Source organism: Sinocyclocheilus anshuiensis, unplaced genomic scaffold (genome assembly GCF_001515605.1).
Source record: "Sinocyclocheilus anshuiensis isolate Anshui unplaced genomic scaffold, SAMN03320099.WGS_v1.1 scaffold955, whole genome shotgun sequence".
Classification (NCBI taxonomy): domain Eukaryota; kingdom Metazoa; phylum Chordata; class Actinopteri; order Cypriniformes; family Cyprinidae; genus Sinocyclocheilus; species Sinocyclocheilus anshuiensis.
Genome location: NW_015546094.1, coordinates 1,265,586 through 1,282,409, shown reverse-complemented (window position 1 = coordinate 1,282,409; position 16,824 = coordinate 1,265,586). Strand labels below are relative to the sequence as shown.

General features: G+C 35.2%; 1 protein-coding gene across 1 annotated transcript in view; it reads left to right on the top strand.

The window, feature by feature from the left end:
• The first annotated feature begins 1,762 nt into the window (after positions 1 to 1,762).
• Positions 1,763 to 16,824, top strand: part of LOC107700199 (lysophospholipid acyltransferase 5-like) — a 20,305-nt gene continuing 5,243 nt past the window's right edge. Inside the window, exons 1-9 of the mRNA XM_016501774.1 lie at positions 1,763 to 1,925; positions 3,666 to 3,773; positions 6,088 to 6,194; positions 8,589 to 8,682; positions 9,660 to 9,697; positions 10,968 to 11,146; positions 12,106 to 12,214; positions 14,881 to 14,967; positions 16,710 to 16,795. Coding sequence (XP_016357260.1) covers positions 1,802 to 1,925; positions 3,666 to 3,773; positions 6,088 to 6,194; positions 8,589 to 8,682; positions 9,660 to 9,697; positions 10,968 to 11,146; positions 12,106 to 12,214; positions 14,881 to 14,967; positions 16,710 to 16,795 — 932 coding nt within the window. The 5' untranslated portion in view covers positions 1,763 to 1,801. The remainder of the gene's footprint in view (positions 1,926 to 3,665; positions 3,774 to 6,087; positions 6,195 to 8,588; positions 8,683 to 9,659; positions 9,698 to 10,967; positions 11,147 to 12,105; positions 12,215 to 14,880; positions 14,968 to 16,709; positions 16,796 to 16,824) is intronic.

Below are 16,824 nucleotides of genomic sequence, written 5' to 3'. Positions count from 1 at the left end.
CACCTTGCTTTTCAGACCGATGAGCTTTGTAAAAATCGACGCGTTTCAGAAAGGCAGGGCATAGCGGAGAAACAATAATGTACAGTATGTGGAAAATAATGTGTTTTTTGAACCTTAAACCCCATAAACACATTTCATTACACCAAATACACAAAAAAATGTTATTTTTAGCAACGTCATATGACCCCTTTAAAGAACACATAATGTGAACTGTTTTGAAAATGTTTATTTTTTTCATTTATGGCATTTTGCTACTTCTAATATCTAAACTGTGTAATGTAAATAAAATGTAACATAAATGTACAAAAACAATATTAAATTTGAAAAGAAAGCTGTATGTCAATATTTGTAAAAATGTTAGTGTCTTTAACTTTTTATGGTTATTTCTATCTTTTAATTGTATTTATTTATTTATTATATGTTTATCATGATGTAACTCCTGGTTGTATTTGTAAAATGTTGAAATGTGGTAATATATATATATTCCTCTGCTTTCTGTAATATACTGTGGTGCGTACAGAAATGAAAGAGAATCACATTCACATTGACTGGCGCATATTAACGGTGTGTGGGCAACTCTGAATATTTAAAAATATTTTTTTGTTTCATAATTGCAATTCTATTATTTCTATTCATCTATTACTTTTGAAACACCCAAGTGAAATAGCAAAAACAAATCTACCATATTTAACAGGGGCCGATGGAGGGTGACATGTCTTCAGTGGCAAAGATGGTCTTTGGTCAATGATGCTTTTCGCAAATGTCAACTATATAAAGATGTTTTCCATAATTTTTTAAAGGTATTTAAAAAAGAATGTTGCATGAATTTCACGAATAGTTATAAATGGAACAATTATTTCAATTTAAATTGGTCTTCTGATTTCTTTATAACTTGTTTTGACTCCAATTATGTAGTCACCGTGATCGATATGCCTGTCGAAAGTAGAGAGTACGATTCATAGTGCTCATTAATTTAGAAATGTGCTCTTTTAGTATTTGTCCAGAAGGTTTCTTTTAAAAAGAAACCCACGTTTTCTGTCTGAAAATAAGCTATGAATTGTTGGCAATAGGATTCGAAATCGGTGATGTATATACTTGAAAATAATGAGAGCATTGTTGTTGTAGATTAGTTCAATCTAGTTAGATTTATAGAGTCTTAAGTTTTATGTGCATAGTTTAATATACAAATAATAAATACTGAGACATATGGAGGTAAATTACAGCAAACATGAATGGGGGTTAATCAATATATAATAATTTAGAGAGCTTGAAGGCATTCCTTATTTTCAGCTGCTTTAGAGGTTGAAATAAAAATAAAACAATTTTGAGAAATGCAGAACTTTGAGCTGGAAACGAAACAAACAATTCCTAGCATACAGAGCATAAGCAACCGGATCAGTGCAACCAAATTGTACGAGTCCCGTTTGCTTTAACAAACACTAGAGGGGAGTATTGTGACGCTGCTTTATATTTATATCATGACACTCTTCAGTTTATTATATGCATATCATTCGTAACATTTGCTCTGTCTGTGTGTGTGTGTGTGTGTGTGTTTGTGTGTGTTTTTATCCAAACCTAAACTCACTGATTAATAACGTTTCCATTATTCTGAATTAACTATTTCATCCCCATTTCGCGGGTCATTTAGGTTCTTTGAACTGAAATGGCACAAATATTGAGCAAGGCGTTTGCGCAAGCTGAACGTTAAAGGTTCATTGTGAATGGTGTGAGAGGTGGCGAGAGGAGGAGTAACTGGACGGAGTTAAAGAGCGCGTGGAGATCTCACGAGCTCCACACACTCATGGAAACCCAACCGCAGCTACTTCCGCCCACACTAAAGATGGCGGCTCCCTTCATGGAGAAATTAGCCGAATATTTAGGTTCACCTGAACCGGCGGTTCGATTGATTCTGTCAGTCTTATTAGGTAAGTGAACGAGGTAATTTAGACTCTGCTGCGGGTTTGTAATAAGTGTCGTTAGGAGTCATTAAAAACGCGGACAGTTATGTAGTTGTACTAGAAGTGTGCTCAACTCACACAGCTTCCCACCATGCTCCCAGCAGCACTAAAAACACGCTACCAACAACAACTCTCTCCATTCACACCGACTTCAGTCAGAATTGGGTGACCTACCTGCCAGGCGAGATTTCATGGTTAACTGCACACAACTGCCATGAATGTTCGGACTAAAAGTAGTTCCAGTCTCGTTAGAGCTTCGTCTGACAGCTGTCTTTTTATTTTGCTACTGAATTGTAGTTGTTTGACCAACAGTTAGTTGTAACCGTTCAATGCAACTGAAGTTGGGTTTCGAGCTATCAGGTTATACAGGTTGATAAGAACAGGGGTGTGAGAACAGATAGCAGGGTGATCTGTACTTTGGTCAGGTGCATTGCAGTGGACTGTTTAACCACTTGAACCAGATGAATGACATATGGGGCAGCTAAACCTGGGCATAGACGCTTGTTTGACCATTTGCATGATTTCAGTGCAAAGACTGTTTCTTTACTGCGTGTTTAATGTGTCTGTAATGTGTAAAGTGTCAATGAAGTTTTAACAGTATGGATCTAGCATCAGAATGATGCCTACTAAACTTATGCTGATTTTCCAGGGCTTTTTTTGCTTGATGCCTTTGAGTCCATTTTTATTGTAAAACTGTACTGAATGAAATCCAGAATTGTTTTAATATTTATTCATTCATGTATGGCAAAACTGAAATGCAGAACTATGTGTCAGAGAATGAAGACTTCCTACAGTTAAAAGGCATCAGAGAACACTGAAAAATGAGAATAGCATGATACACATATAAGAAAAAAAAAATGAACACCCAAAGTTTCAAATATTTTAACCTTTACCAGGGATGCACAATATATTTTTCCATTTAGATTACCAACTAATGCAAGCTTAAAGCAGAGTTGTTATTGTTGAATAAAACTACAACTATTAAAAACCTTTTAAAAAAACTAAAAAAATAAAATTTAAAATGTTGACTTGGCAACTAATTGAAATAAAATAAGTTGATTGAAGTGCTGCACAATTACTAAAACTAAAACTGAAATAAAATAAATTAAAGCTAAATAGAAATATTAAAAATAAGAAAAACACAAAATGACTAAATTAAACCTCAAAATGTAAAAAATAAAAGCTAATGTTTGTTAAATGTATTCTTTACATAAATAACGGGAATATTCCTTTTATCATACTGTACATTATAATATTGTGATGCCTAACTTTACCTGTTGTATTAAACCGTATTACTTGTATTTCTAGCATTCTTGTATTGTTTGTCATTTTCAGACAAAATATTATAGAATCTTAATATCGGTCACTTAATGGTCACAATAACATAAGAATAATGATCAACTTGCCGTCATTCATAATTTTAATACTGGCACATCCTTAATTCTTTACTTTTCAGTTGTGCTTTCAGAAATCCTATCTTTATATTCTTGCTTGACTTTTAACTGGCCACACCCTCAAAACAGATGTTACATTCCAATCTGTCAAATGCTCTGTCAAAGCTTTCTCTGGTGTGTCACACCCTCAGAAGACAATTGTTATGTGTCATAATGCGTGTTGATTTGACTGTTAGGGTGCAGGGAGCATTTGTCTACAGTTGCATCACATCATGTCATGTGCCTAATCTGTTTCTCTCTGTTTTCCCTGTAGGTTATCCCTTTGCACTGGTGTACCGGTGGTTTTTCTTTCATCAATCTGCAACAGTTGTTCATCTCTTCCACACATTCTCCGGGCTGGCACTGGCCACGTTTAATTTTGGTGAGAGAGAGAAGGAAGCAGGGAAAGAGTGAAGAACTGAAAGAACTGATAACTAGTGTCCTCACAACTGTAACATGTTTAAGTTAGACCTGCTAGCCTTTTTTTAGTAACACACTACTGGTCATGATTACACTGATGTCAGTCTTATGATCTATGGCTGGGCTCGTCGACTAGCACTCAGCGGCCCCGCAGTTAGCGGCTGTTGGTCCATATTTAGACTGGAGCGTTTTTACTGCAGTTCAGCTCCCCTAGTTTCCCTAATCCTGAACTTGCTCTGTTCACACACATTCGATTCTTATCTAATAAGACACACAAGCCTTGAGCATTCTCAAAACTGAACAACATCAAAGCTGGTTCTTTTTTTCTCGTCAGTCATCTTCTCAAATACAATCTGTAAATTTGTGCAAAAGTTCAAAACATTCTTCTTACTGAATAGGAGTTTTAAACGGGAAGATTAAGATTGTTATGTAATATTATAGTTCTGTTTCAGACGCCCCCCCCCCTTATGCGGTTGATTTTGTCAAAGATACGATCTTAAGCAGATATTTTTAAATGTTCTTTCTCAGTTTCCTAATTTGAAAACGGTTGCTCTAAAATTCATAAAATACTATATTACTACCGTTTAAAAGGGTTTTTAAGGTTTTTTGTTATGTTTTTGAAAGAAGTCTTATATTCATCAAGGCTGCATTTATTTGATCAAACAAACACAGTAATATTGTGAAATATTATTACAATTCAGTGTAAAATCATTCCAATATGCTGAATTGTTGAAAACCGTTAGCTGCTTGTTCTTTTTTTTTTTTTTTGTGGAAACTGATACATTTTTTTTCAGGATTTTTGAATGAATGTAATGTTCAAAAGAACAGCATTTTATTTGAAACAGAAATATTTTTGTAGCAATGTAAAAGTCTTGTTAGATGTCAGATGATGAAGTGGCTTTGGCCCCTGTCAGATTTCCTCTTGAATAATTTGTCACTTGTTTGAATACTGAAGGTAGAGTTCTACTGTGTAAAGTTATTGACTCTTTAGTGTCCTTGAGAATAATGGAGGGAAAATGAAGGGTTTCCTGACTAACTGCTCTGCAGTCTGTGGTAATGATTTCCTGGTTACTGTGGCTTTGACATAAAGAAGATTGTGACAGAGAGCCATGAGGTTTTGTTGCCATGGCGATAACCCCTGGTGGTCAGAATGTAGTTAATGAGAATATGAGTGGCAGGTTGAAAAGCAAGCTAATGAAAACCAATGAGTGTTGTGTTGGGAAATGTGAAAATTTACTTGTGCTTGTATTCTGTGTATTTGATTTCTTTGTGCTGCATTCGGATCTAACAGCAGGTCTGTCTTTCTTTGTCTTTATCTGAGATAGTTCACTTTGTGTTTTCTCTCTCACTTGTTTAAAAGAATTCTCTCTTTACATCATTTCTTTGAGTGGATAGTTCAGACAAAAATGACAGTGTTCTCTTTCTCAACGTCATTCACTTACAGTCATGTTGTTACAAACTCATAAGATCTTTCTTCAGAAGAACGCAAAAGAAGATTTTTTTTGAAGAATGTCCAAGCGACGTTTTACTTTTCTTCCATATAATGAATGTGAATGGAAAACTGGGTCTCACAGGCTTCAAAATGTCAAATAAATAAGTATCATGAATGTAGTCCATACAGCTTGTGCACTATATTTCAGTCGGAGTTGAGGACTGCATGGCGATTTCATGATCTCATGTTTGTGCGATGAAATTGCCAAAAATTTTGTTAATTTTGCGATAATCTTCCCCCTCAAATTTTCATTGCTCTACAATGTTTAAAAAAGTCATAAAGTCTTTGAAAATATTACATCAAACACCATTGATTCTCACGTGTCTCATGAGCAAATCTCATTAATGTCAAAGTTGCCATATTTGATTTGTCAGTGAATAAATGTAAAATTTTAGTCTGTATCTTGCGGAAAACTCATGGTTTCAGAAAATGTAGAATAGTGCACTTTCATAGACATAGAAAATATCACTTTTATTATACTTTTAATCGTGTTTTTAGTACTTTGGAGTTTGACGTATGTACTCTTTCAATTTCATATATGGAAAACTGAGAGACCTTCAAAAAGGTCCTCACTCATTTAATAAATAAATCTCCTTTTGTGTTCCACAGAAGAAAAAAATCATACTGGTTTGAAATGACATGAGGTTGAGTAACTGTTAACAGAACTCTCATTTTGGATGAAGTATTCTGTTCCATTTTGATTCTTCATAATGTTGATAAAGTGTTATATTGTTATCTTATGGTCAGGTAGCACAATAACACCATCTCTATGTCCTTCTCTCAGGGTCTCAGGTCTATCACTCCTTATTATGCATAGTCATTCAGTTCTTGTTGCTGAGGCTGATGGGAAGGACAGTCACATGCGTTTTGAGTAGCTTTATCTTTCAGATGGTGAGACCACACACACACACACACACATACACACACATCTCTATATCTGTTCCTGCACTCTTGGCATGATCTCATGCATGAAATGTTGCAAGCTTATCAGCAGTGTTGGGCAGTAACGCATTACTTAGTAACGCGTTACTGTAATTTGATTACTTTTTTAAGTAACGGAGTAATTTAACGCGTTATAATTTACAAAATAGTAATTGGAGTATGTTCGAACTATACCGTGGACTTTGGGGGAGCCCACTTGTTTTTTTTATGGGGGGGGTTGGGGTTCGTGCGCGTGCCTCAAGAGGGCTTACAATTACTTACAAAGATACATAACAGCTACAAGTGTATGCACTACTTGCTTTATGCAAGCGCTATACAGGATAAATCACTATACAGGATTTACCCTATTATAATTTATCGACACGAATTGATAGGTGAAACAACAAACAGCCACCCACCCACAAATAGTCTAGAAACAAAGCATCAGGCTGTCTTTGAGTTCACATAAAAAACGGTTAAAGTTACTCGTCGTCAGGCTACAGAAGAATACCATAACTCCTCCGTTCAATTAGGCCTAAGACATCGAGAGTCACGCAGACCTATAACAACCCAGCCACAACACATAATTGCGAATAACATGCCTTACCTTAACACAGAATCGACCAGAGTTCAATGTTTATATTTTTTCTACGAATCTTTGAGTTAACATGTACTAAACATGAGTGGAATTGGCACCGCAGCGCCCCCACACCTTGATGCTCATGACAAGAATAGCATGTATAGTTATCTTTATTGAAGTGAATTAGGTTTAAATCGCCGTCAGGCATGAATGAATTATATTTTTGCAATTTTACACACAATAATCTACGATGATCACATTACACAAAACCTATAGATGCCAAACCACAGCTCTTAAACTACATCTTTTCCAGATGGCTAGTTCACTTTTAAAACTAGCAAAAAAAACTTTTTATGGTTTTACATCTAGGAAATGAACTTGATGAATTAAATGAACTTACCTGGAATTGTTGGGCTAGGATGGTCGATTAGCAATGTTGGGCAGTAATGCATTACTTGGAAACGCGTTACTGTAATTTGATTACTTCTTTAGTAACGGAGTAATTTAGCGCGTTATAATTTTCAAAATAGTAATTAGAGTATAGTTACAAGCCGAGGTCTCTATACGTTACTGCCGCGTTACATTGCTGACAGAATGCAGTGTTTTATAATCTAGAGATTTTAAAAAGAATGTAGCACAGGCACTGTCCAGTCAAGCGCCAGTGGATTAGAGATCTGCTTCCGCGAGACCCGACGCAACAGAGTGCGGCGCGGGACAAGACTTGATAGGCGAGTGCAGAGACTCGTGTGTGTGTGTGCGGGATGCGGGATAATAAAATGATTCACAGGACTCCAGCAAAATAGAATTGCAGCGTTGAGCAATGCAGTGCTGAAATTTGCGTGCTCACGAATCCTCTCATTATAACACACGAATTGTAGACATTATGAAAGATTCATTATGCATATATTTATTGTGTTATAGCAGAGATCTGTGAGCTTGCGATGAACAGATATCTTTTAGAGATTATAAATGCAGCGTCTTTGCTTGCATTCTGCCATGCACGCAGCAGCCGCTTGCTTTAGCTAAAAATAACAGTGTTCTGTGAATGTTAATGCTTTAATAACAAATATGTATCAGGAGCGTGTATGCAGGGATTTCATAAATTTCATGGGAAAAAAAGTAACCTATGTAACTAATTACTTTTGAAATGAAGTAATCCGAAAAGTAACGTGATTACTTTTAAAAGGAGCAATCAGTAATCAGTAATTTGATTACATTTTCAGCGTAACTTGCCCAACACTGTTTATCAGTACCCTATTGGATCATTTATATAAACATATTTAACATTGAAGTATCAGACTAATACTTCATGACTTTTCTTACTCTTATGAAGACTTATCTTACAGCCATCCTCCATGAAAAATGTTATAGGCTATTTTATGTCTGGGTCACACAGAGCCTCGTATGAAACATGATTAAATTCACACGCTGATATTTTCTGACTGGTGTATTTTTGTATAGTTTACTTTTTTGGTTTTTGTAATTGTATTTTTTATTGTAGAGTGTTTTTGCTAAGGTCGAATTGACCCAAGCGGAAACAGCATTAACGTTAAAGAATGTCTAGCAGTCACATTTCTGAAAAGTGCATGTCTATTGTGGTAAAGATTTAAAAATATGTGCCAACTGAGTTTTGATTAGGTCAGAACAACGTAAAAGAATGTGAAGGGAAAATAAGAGCTTAATTATAAAAGTTAACATGTATATCTTTTGGGTCGCTTTGACCCCAGACATTAAAACAGTAAAGTCAATCTCGACAGATCCTGAGGGTGTTTTTTGTGTGGCAGATATATCTGTTGATGGGTTATTACTACACAGCTACAGAGGAGTATGATATCAAATGGACCATGCCTCACTGTGTGCTCACGCTCAAACTCATCGGTATGATACCTGCTTTTAATCTTCCTCATCTGTAACTCCTCAGAATTTATATATTTACAAATTTATTCTTTTTAACTATTTATCACAAGGCTCTGAAGGTGAATCGACATATGGTTACAAACACAACATACTTTGGTACAATAATGGTAGATAACTGAAAGGAAATGTAAAATAGAGGAAAAAATTAACATACAAAATAAATATCCACCCATACAATAAATAAAAAATATATTGGCAGATAACCCTAGTGAAAGATAAATATGCTAAAATGTATTTGAAATACATTTATTTCATGCTAAGTATACTACAAATGCATTTACATATTTATGTACTTAATAAAAATACCCTGCAATTGTACTTTTAGTATACTAAACTGGTATACTTAAAGTCTGCTAAATTCTAACAACTAATTTTGGACTTAATGCACTTTAATTGTGTGGAAGTAGTGCTACTAAAGATATACTGATGTATATTCGATTGTGCTACAGTGAAACTATTGCAAGTATACTTAAGGTACAATTGAAATATTTTGCATTTAAAGACTGATATTATTCAAAGATCACAAATCTTCATCAGTGGTCAACACATTTTAGACTTAATAGTGTGCATTGTGCACAAGTAGTACTCCAAATAAAGTTTAATTATAATTTTTATTGAGCGATATGTCAGTAAATGTTAATAGATTTTAACTATATTTAGTATTTATTCATGTATTTTAAATATATTACTTTTTTACTATTTTACTATTGCTTTTTGTGCTTTCTGTTAGTGTGCTCTTGTAATTACCATTGTTATTATTCTTTATTTTCAGTTTTTTTGTCACTAACATATTGTAATTTTCCATTATTTAAAACATGTATTATCACTAATATGTGATCAGCATCACCTTTGGTTTTTTCTTAACAACTGATTGTCTCTGTCAGTGGTAGAGCTCATGTTATGCCAGCACTGATGATGATTTCATTTTCTCATTGCAGGTTTAGCACTTGATTATTATGACGGTGGAAAAGAACAAGTGAGTGTGACTTTATGAGCTGCTGTTAACTTCCACCATTTTTGTCTTCCTTTGCTGTGTTTGTTCACCCGTCGTCTTCCTATCAATATCTTACTCCTTTTCCTCTTCCTGCATCAATCTTTGCATTTTTATGCATGATTTGAGCACAAGGAACTGATGGGGAACCACAAAGTATCTTCTTCAGTTGTGTAGCAGCCATTCTGCTAAATGACCATTATGGATAAGTGTAATGATGCCTGGCAAGGTGAAGTGTAGTGAAAGTTCCCCAAGATTTAATTGTCATCTGTTAGTTCTGTACTGCAGTCAACTCATCTGTGGCTCAGATTAAACACCTCTGTGTAAATATTAATAGTAGCTGTGGCTCGACACAGTTGGCTTCTTCATGTGATGGTGTGTAAGCGGTTATATCTCTGTTGATCTCTTCCTCTGTGTCAATTACTGTAGCCACCCTAGAAAGTTGTTTCTTACTCAACTTAAAGCAATGTTTTATTGAGGGCGTAAAGATTACTGGATGACCGATAATAAACCCTGTTTACACCTAGTATTAACATCCATCACAGGTAATCCGGCAGATGGTAGTGTCACATCTGGTCAAAGGAGACACATGATATCACTTACTGCATGTTGATAAAGTGCAAAAAAAAAAGCCTGAATGGAAGAGCATTTTGCCTGTAATGAATCCCACATTTTTGCGTAAGTAGTTCTGGAGAACAAACTGTCTGAATTACACTGCTGAACAAACGTTTTTTTACACTACTGCTTCGTTCATCTTCAGAACACAAATTAAGATATTTTTGATGAAATTCGAGAGCTTTCTGACCCTGCATAGACAGCAATGCAACTGACACATTCAAGGCCCAGAAAGGTAGTAAGGACATCGTTAAAATAGTCCACGTGACATCAGTGGTTCATCAGTCATGATACTCTCGTGAACACGTGTTGAAGACTGACACATAAGAGAAGAAATTGTCGTTATTTTTTGTTTTCTTTGTGCTCAAAAAGTATTCTTGTAGCTTCGTAATATTACTGTTGAACCACTGATGTCACATGGACTATTTTAACGATGTCCACCTTTCTGGACCTTGAACAGTTTTTACTGTGTTTTGATAGAAATGGATGTTGCCTTAGTGAGCATAAGAAACTTCTTTCAAAAACAAAACAAAAAAAATCTTACCAACCCCAAACTTTTAAATGGTAGTGTATATCTGTTATCTTCTAATTTCTCAGCCCCTCTCTTTTAACTCATTGACTCATTTTCTTTATCTAACAGTCTCAGCTGAGTGCAGACCAGAAGAAGTCTTCTCTCAACTCTACACCGTCTTTGTTGGAGGTTTTTGGTTTCTCATACTTCTATGGAGGCTTCCTGGTAGGGCCTCAGTTTACACTGCAAAACTACCAGCATCTGGTGTCTCGAGAGATGTCCGATGTTCCTGGACAACCACCCAATAGGTGAGTGCACAAAATTGCACACTCTAACAATTCCAGCTCAACCAGATTCTGTCAAACCAATGATTTTACCTCCTGTAAACAGTTGTTTATTAGCATTTAGTGGACACTTTTCATCCGAAGTGATTTGCAGGATTCATTTGTCCATTACCAGGACAGTTCCTGTCTTGTGACTTTTACTTGCTCAAGGGCACCGTGATAATGAACAAGTCTTAGTAACTCTTAGTGCTCTTGCAACATGCATAATCTTTTTTTATCTTTATCCATTAATCTATAGACATTCATATAGGCACTGGATGCTCTGATGTTATTGTCTGGCTGCAAAACTGGCCCTAGAGTTAGAAAATCTAATTACAAATGGGATGCATTTCTCATATTAATAAGATATCATTTCATCTTGAAAAGACATTAGTTTTCTTTCTGCTGAAAATGAACATTCTGTATTTTGTTGTTTGTATATGAATTGCAGCAGTGCATAATGCATCATATCATGAGGAAAATAAATGATTATCAATGCATGAAAAGTCAATCAAAATGCAGACACTTTTTGACATGCTTTTTCAGACATCGTTTTTTTATTATATCCCTGTATGCGAGCAGAGAGAAATACAGAGGAGAGTAAAACTCACAATAACATTATGCAGAAAAATAACAGTCTTTGCTCCCATTGTTAGTCACCAAATAGCGTCTCTGATATTTACATAAAGTTAAGCTTTTCTCAACTTTGTTGAATTGCCGGCGCACACATATCATGACTCCAATTGTCGCTGTTGTTGGAAATTGAAAATGAATTATATGTTTGGTCACAAATGCAAATTATTGTTAGTGTGAACAAGGTTTAGGCAACACTGTTTTGACATCAACTTAACCAGTACCGTTAAGGCCCATTATAAATAGTTATTACCATTATTATAGTCCTCTGTTAATTAATTTAATCCAACAAATGTTTCCTGCTCTTGCAGTGTGGTTCCAGCAATGAAGCGATTCGGTTTAGGTTTGATCACCCTATCAGTCTTTGCGATAGGTGGGCGACACTACTCAGATAGCTACTTCTTAACAGATGAGTTTGAGGTAAGTGAATACACAGAGTCACAAAATCAACAGCCTTGTACCTGAATCTCGTGAGCTGTCACTTGTTTTTGTTCTGGGATCTTTTCAGTGTTGTCCTGATGTCACACAAACTCCCAGTCTGAATGAGAGCGCTCTAAGTCTGTCAGTTACAGTCTTGGTATCTATTTATTCTTGAAAATCGAAAACAGTTGCTGCAAGTCAAATAACTGCATTTTGACTGCTGTGGAGGAGGGAATTAAAATGAGCTCACACAAAGAGTGAAAAATGTTGAAAATGAGTCATTGTTACAGGTGTTCACCGACACTCAGTTGTATTAATTTAATCTGTTTAGCTTATCAAATGTCACTTAATACATTTCAGCAATCATTCAGGCAGTGAGACTGTAAACTAAACCTAAAAACATTTATTGATTTAACACTGCTATAATACTCGGTAGAAAACCAATGCTGTGAATTTAAAACAATGTAAATGTCTTCCAAAAAATATTTAATAATTTATTTTTACATTTGTACAATGAGAATATCATTTAATTATTTTTTAATTGCTTGATTTTTTTATCAAATATTTCAAAATTTGAATTACATTTTGAACACATTGCCTGTATACAGTAATATCACATTATTTCTCTCAGACATAATTGTGTCTTCATGCTAAATATATAATGTAATGTAGTTGTCTTTATATCTTAAGAAGTGGGTCCCTTGCAAGGAGATCATTATATTTAATTGCTAATTTAATCATTCGTTATTCTGAGTGTCAAACAACTCTGAAAAGTCTTTGAAATCCTTATTCATTGTCGTTATTTGAACCCCTTTTTACAGACTCTCACAGAAATAATTTGCTTACTGATCAGGTGCCGGATTCATGCAACATTACTGCTATTTGCCATTTGCTTCTTATTTCCTTACTTAAGAGAATAACTTTCCCAAAAATTGTTTTTAAACAATTTCTTAAGTTTTTAATTCTTGAAAAGAATCGTCTTAAAAAAAAATTTAAATAACATCTTAAAGTGGATAACTGCCAATTTATCTTCAATCCCCAAAAATATGATTTTTAATTAATTGGCTTGATTCCAATTAATTGTTGTAAGTAAACACTAGCTACATATTACAACTAGGGATGTGTAACAATTATTGGTCATGATTATGTGTGACGCAACTCTTTGCTGAATTTGCAAATCAGTAAAATAGTTTTAAAGGAGTCATCGGATGCCCATTTTGCACAAGTTGATATGATTCTTTAGGGTCTTAATGAAAAGTCTATAACATACTTTGGTTAAAATTTCTCAATGGTAGTGTAAAACAACACCCTTCTTACCTTGTCAAAATCAGCTCTGTTCACAGAGACCCGTTTCAGTGCATGTCCCTTTAAATGCTAATGAGCTCTGCTCACCCCTCCCCTCTCTTCCGTGGGGTCACGAGCCGTTCTCATGAGACTGGTAACTTTAGCCGCATTTTGCTGCGGAACTTGCTAACTAGCACATTATTAGGAAAGGCGATTTGCAAAGATTTATTAAAAACCTTGTACTCACTTCTTCTGTAGGTGAAACTGGATCACGAATGATTCATGCAAACATAGACGCATTTAGGCAGATCGGGGGCGTATTCCCTTAGGAAACAAACGTAATCCACTGCGTCTTCAGCGGGAGTAAATGACGACTGCTATGTTCATTATTACATCCAACAACAGAACACCTCAATCGCTTGGGAGACAATCTTGTCTATACCCCTGCTCCGGCGTCGAAACAATGGTGGACTGATGACATCTCACTCAGGGCGGGGCTATGCTAAAACGGCAGTGTCAATCAACGATTGTGGGAGGGGCCTGTGCAGAACTATATCACTCTGCCAAGAATCTCAGAACAGCCTGATCTGAGAAAGTGATCATTATTATTGGGGATTTAAAAAAAATAAATCACTGGGTGGATTTTTATCATTATTGGGTGGATGTGTACACACACTGCCAACACACATTTATGTTCAAACAACTTGTAAAAGTGAATTTTGCATTCAATGACCCATTTAATTTTAAAATTACAACGTAACTTTCAACATCATCATTCAGCACAAATGAGAGTGCCCACACACAGGACACGTTCACCGTAGCAGCTCACAGACACACACACACACACACACACACACAGATAAAGGACACATTCACTCTAGAAACAGCAAAATGAAAAGAATGCAACAGACCACTCACTCTAGAGATGAGCTGTTTAAAAGTAACAATTCAAAATACATGGTGAATTAGAAAAACGCAACACTGAGTGCTGAACTCCCATCGAGTCAGACGCTTATGATTATAAAGGTAATCTTCAGGCAGAGTTTTCGGCAATAATCACCCTACATTCAGATAAACACCAAAGCCTGTTATTGTCTTCTTAAGAAATAAAGTAAATATTTGAGAAGTTTAAGAATTCATCCAAATTTGCACTTAGGAACATTCTTATGGACTTCTTGGAATGTATCTTATGAAATGTCTTAACTTCATTCTTAAGATTTTTGTGAATTCGGCCCTTGGATGTAAATTAAATTGAAAACATATTATTTTTGGAATGGTTTTGTAAGGCAAAATCGTGTTCAAAATGAAATAAGACTTGACCTTTTATAATTCATCGGAAGTGCTTAATTTCATCTCATCCTTTGTTTTAATCTGTGATTCAGGCACATCCATTCTGGTACAAGTGTGTGTACATGCTAGTGTGGGTGAAAATAAACCTGTATAAGTACATCAGCTGCTGGCTAATCACGGTGAGTAAACAACGCAACCACAATCCCCCATTAAGAGCAGACCTGTGGTAATTGAGAGTCATTACATTTCATGCTGTGAACCCTGTCAATGTATCTTTATTATCTTCTTGGAGAGGTGTTAGCTGTATAACAAGGCAATTACAAACTAGATGTGGCCCTCTTTTTCTAGTTAAGAACAGGTAGAACAGGTTTTCAGGCTTAAAACTGTCTATAGATTGTGATTTGTAGGTGTGTTTGCATTATTTTGATTGTTTTACATAGTCCTTTCTTTGTCCTAGAATTTTTCTTTGACAATAGTGACCCAAACAAGTCACACTAAAAATGTCTGTCATTATATATATATATTTAAATCATTTTTTATGTAGTTATAAATTATTGTAAAATGCACTACCGCTCAAACGTTTGGGTTTGGTTTTGATTTTCTAATGTTTTTGAAATAAGTCCATTATTCTCACCAAGGCTGCATTTATTTGATCAAAAATACTGTTGTGAAATATTATTTTAATTTAAAATTACTGTATTCTATTTCAGTATAATATATAATATAATAATTATATATAATAAATTAAAATCTTAACATTTTAAACAGTCTGCTGTTATCTGTGTAATGATTTCAAATAAAATATTATGATGATTTTTTTTTTATGTGTAGGGCCCTATGAATCCATTTGATTTTTTCTGGATTCAGTTTTATTTTTTCTGGATTCAGTTTTTTTCCCGTTTCCGTTTTTCTGGGCTCCTTTTTAATGGTTAAATTGAATTTTATTAATCAAAAGCATGTTAACTAAGCTAACTAGTTAACATAGCTAACTAATTAAAATCATGAAACTTGCATAATTTCATATCACTTTATTAAAAGTTTAACAAAAATTACATGTTTAGGGCCCCGTTTTATTTTTTGCCACCATATGTTTTATTGTTACCAAATTCTACCAAATTCTAAATTTACATTTCTGTGTATGTATGATATGAGGCTAGTTTTAAATGAAACGGTAAAATGCTCAGGAAGTGACTCTCAGAGCAGTTCTGGAGATGTTGTTCATGTAATTATGTCCTCATTTAGAGAGACGGTGGAGGCGCTGAAATCACCGCGAGCATCATGCGCGGTTCAGTGTGTGTGTAGTAAACTAAACCGCGCGTCTGCGCCATTCACTCACAGAGACACACAGAACATACAGGATTCATATTTAAATAGTCTTTTTGCAGCTTAATATATACAGATACTAGTCCATATCATGATTTGATTTAAGTGTAATGGTCTACTTTTGATTAATTAATTCAAAATTTGACAAATTCCGTTTTTATGACTGGATTCCGTGATTCCGCATCACGGAAATCATAGGGCCCTGAATATGTGTGACTTCAGTGTCCAAAATCACTAACCGCATCCCAAATGACACACTATGCACTTATACACTATGTACTTATGCACTATGTACTCAACCATGTAGTGTATGAATTTTACAAGGTTATTTTATCATTGAGTATGATAGCCCCTCCCCCTTCGCAACATAATTAAAGCTATGACAGTTGAATGCATGAAGTGTCCAACATTCCACACTTCATTTTTTCGGTTATTTAAGTGCACTTTTTCTTTTGGAATTTTCAGTGTGAACGCACTACTCTCACTATTTACACTACAAAGCATCATAGAATAGTAGTGCAGAAGTACGCAATTCGGGACGCACCTACTGAATGCAGATTTCTCTCTCATATATTTATATTGATATATTTATACTTAGGAAGGTGTGTGTATACTCTCTGGGCTGGGCTATAATGGGAAGAACGAAAAAGGGGAGCACCAATGGGATGCCTGTGCAAATGTGAGGCTGTGGCTATTTGAGACCACACCGCTCT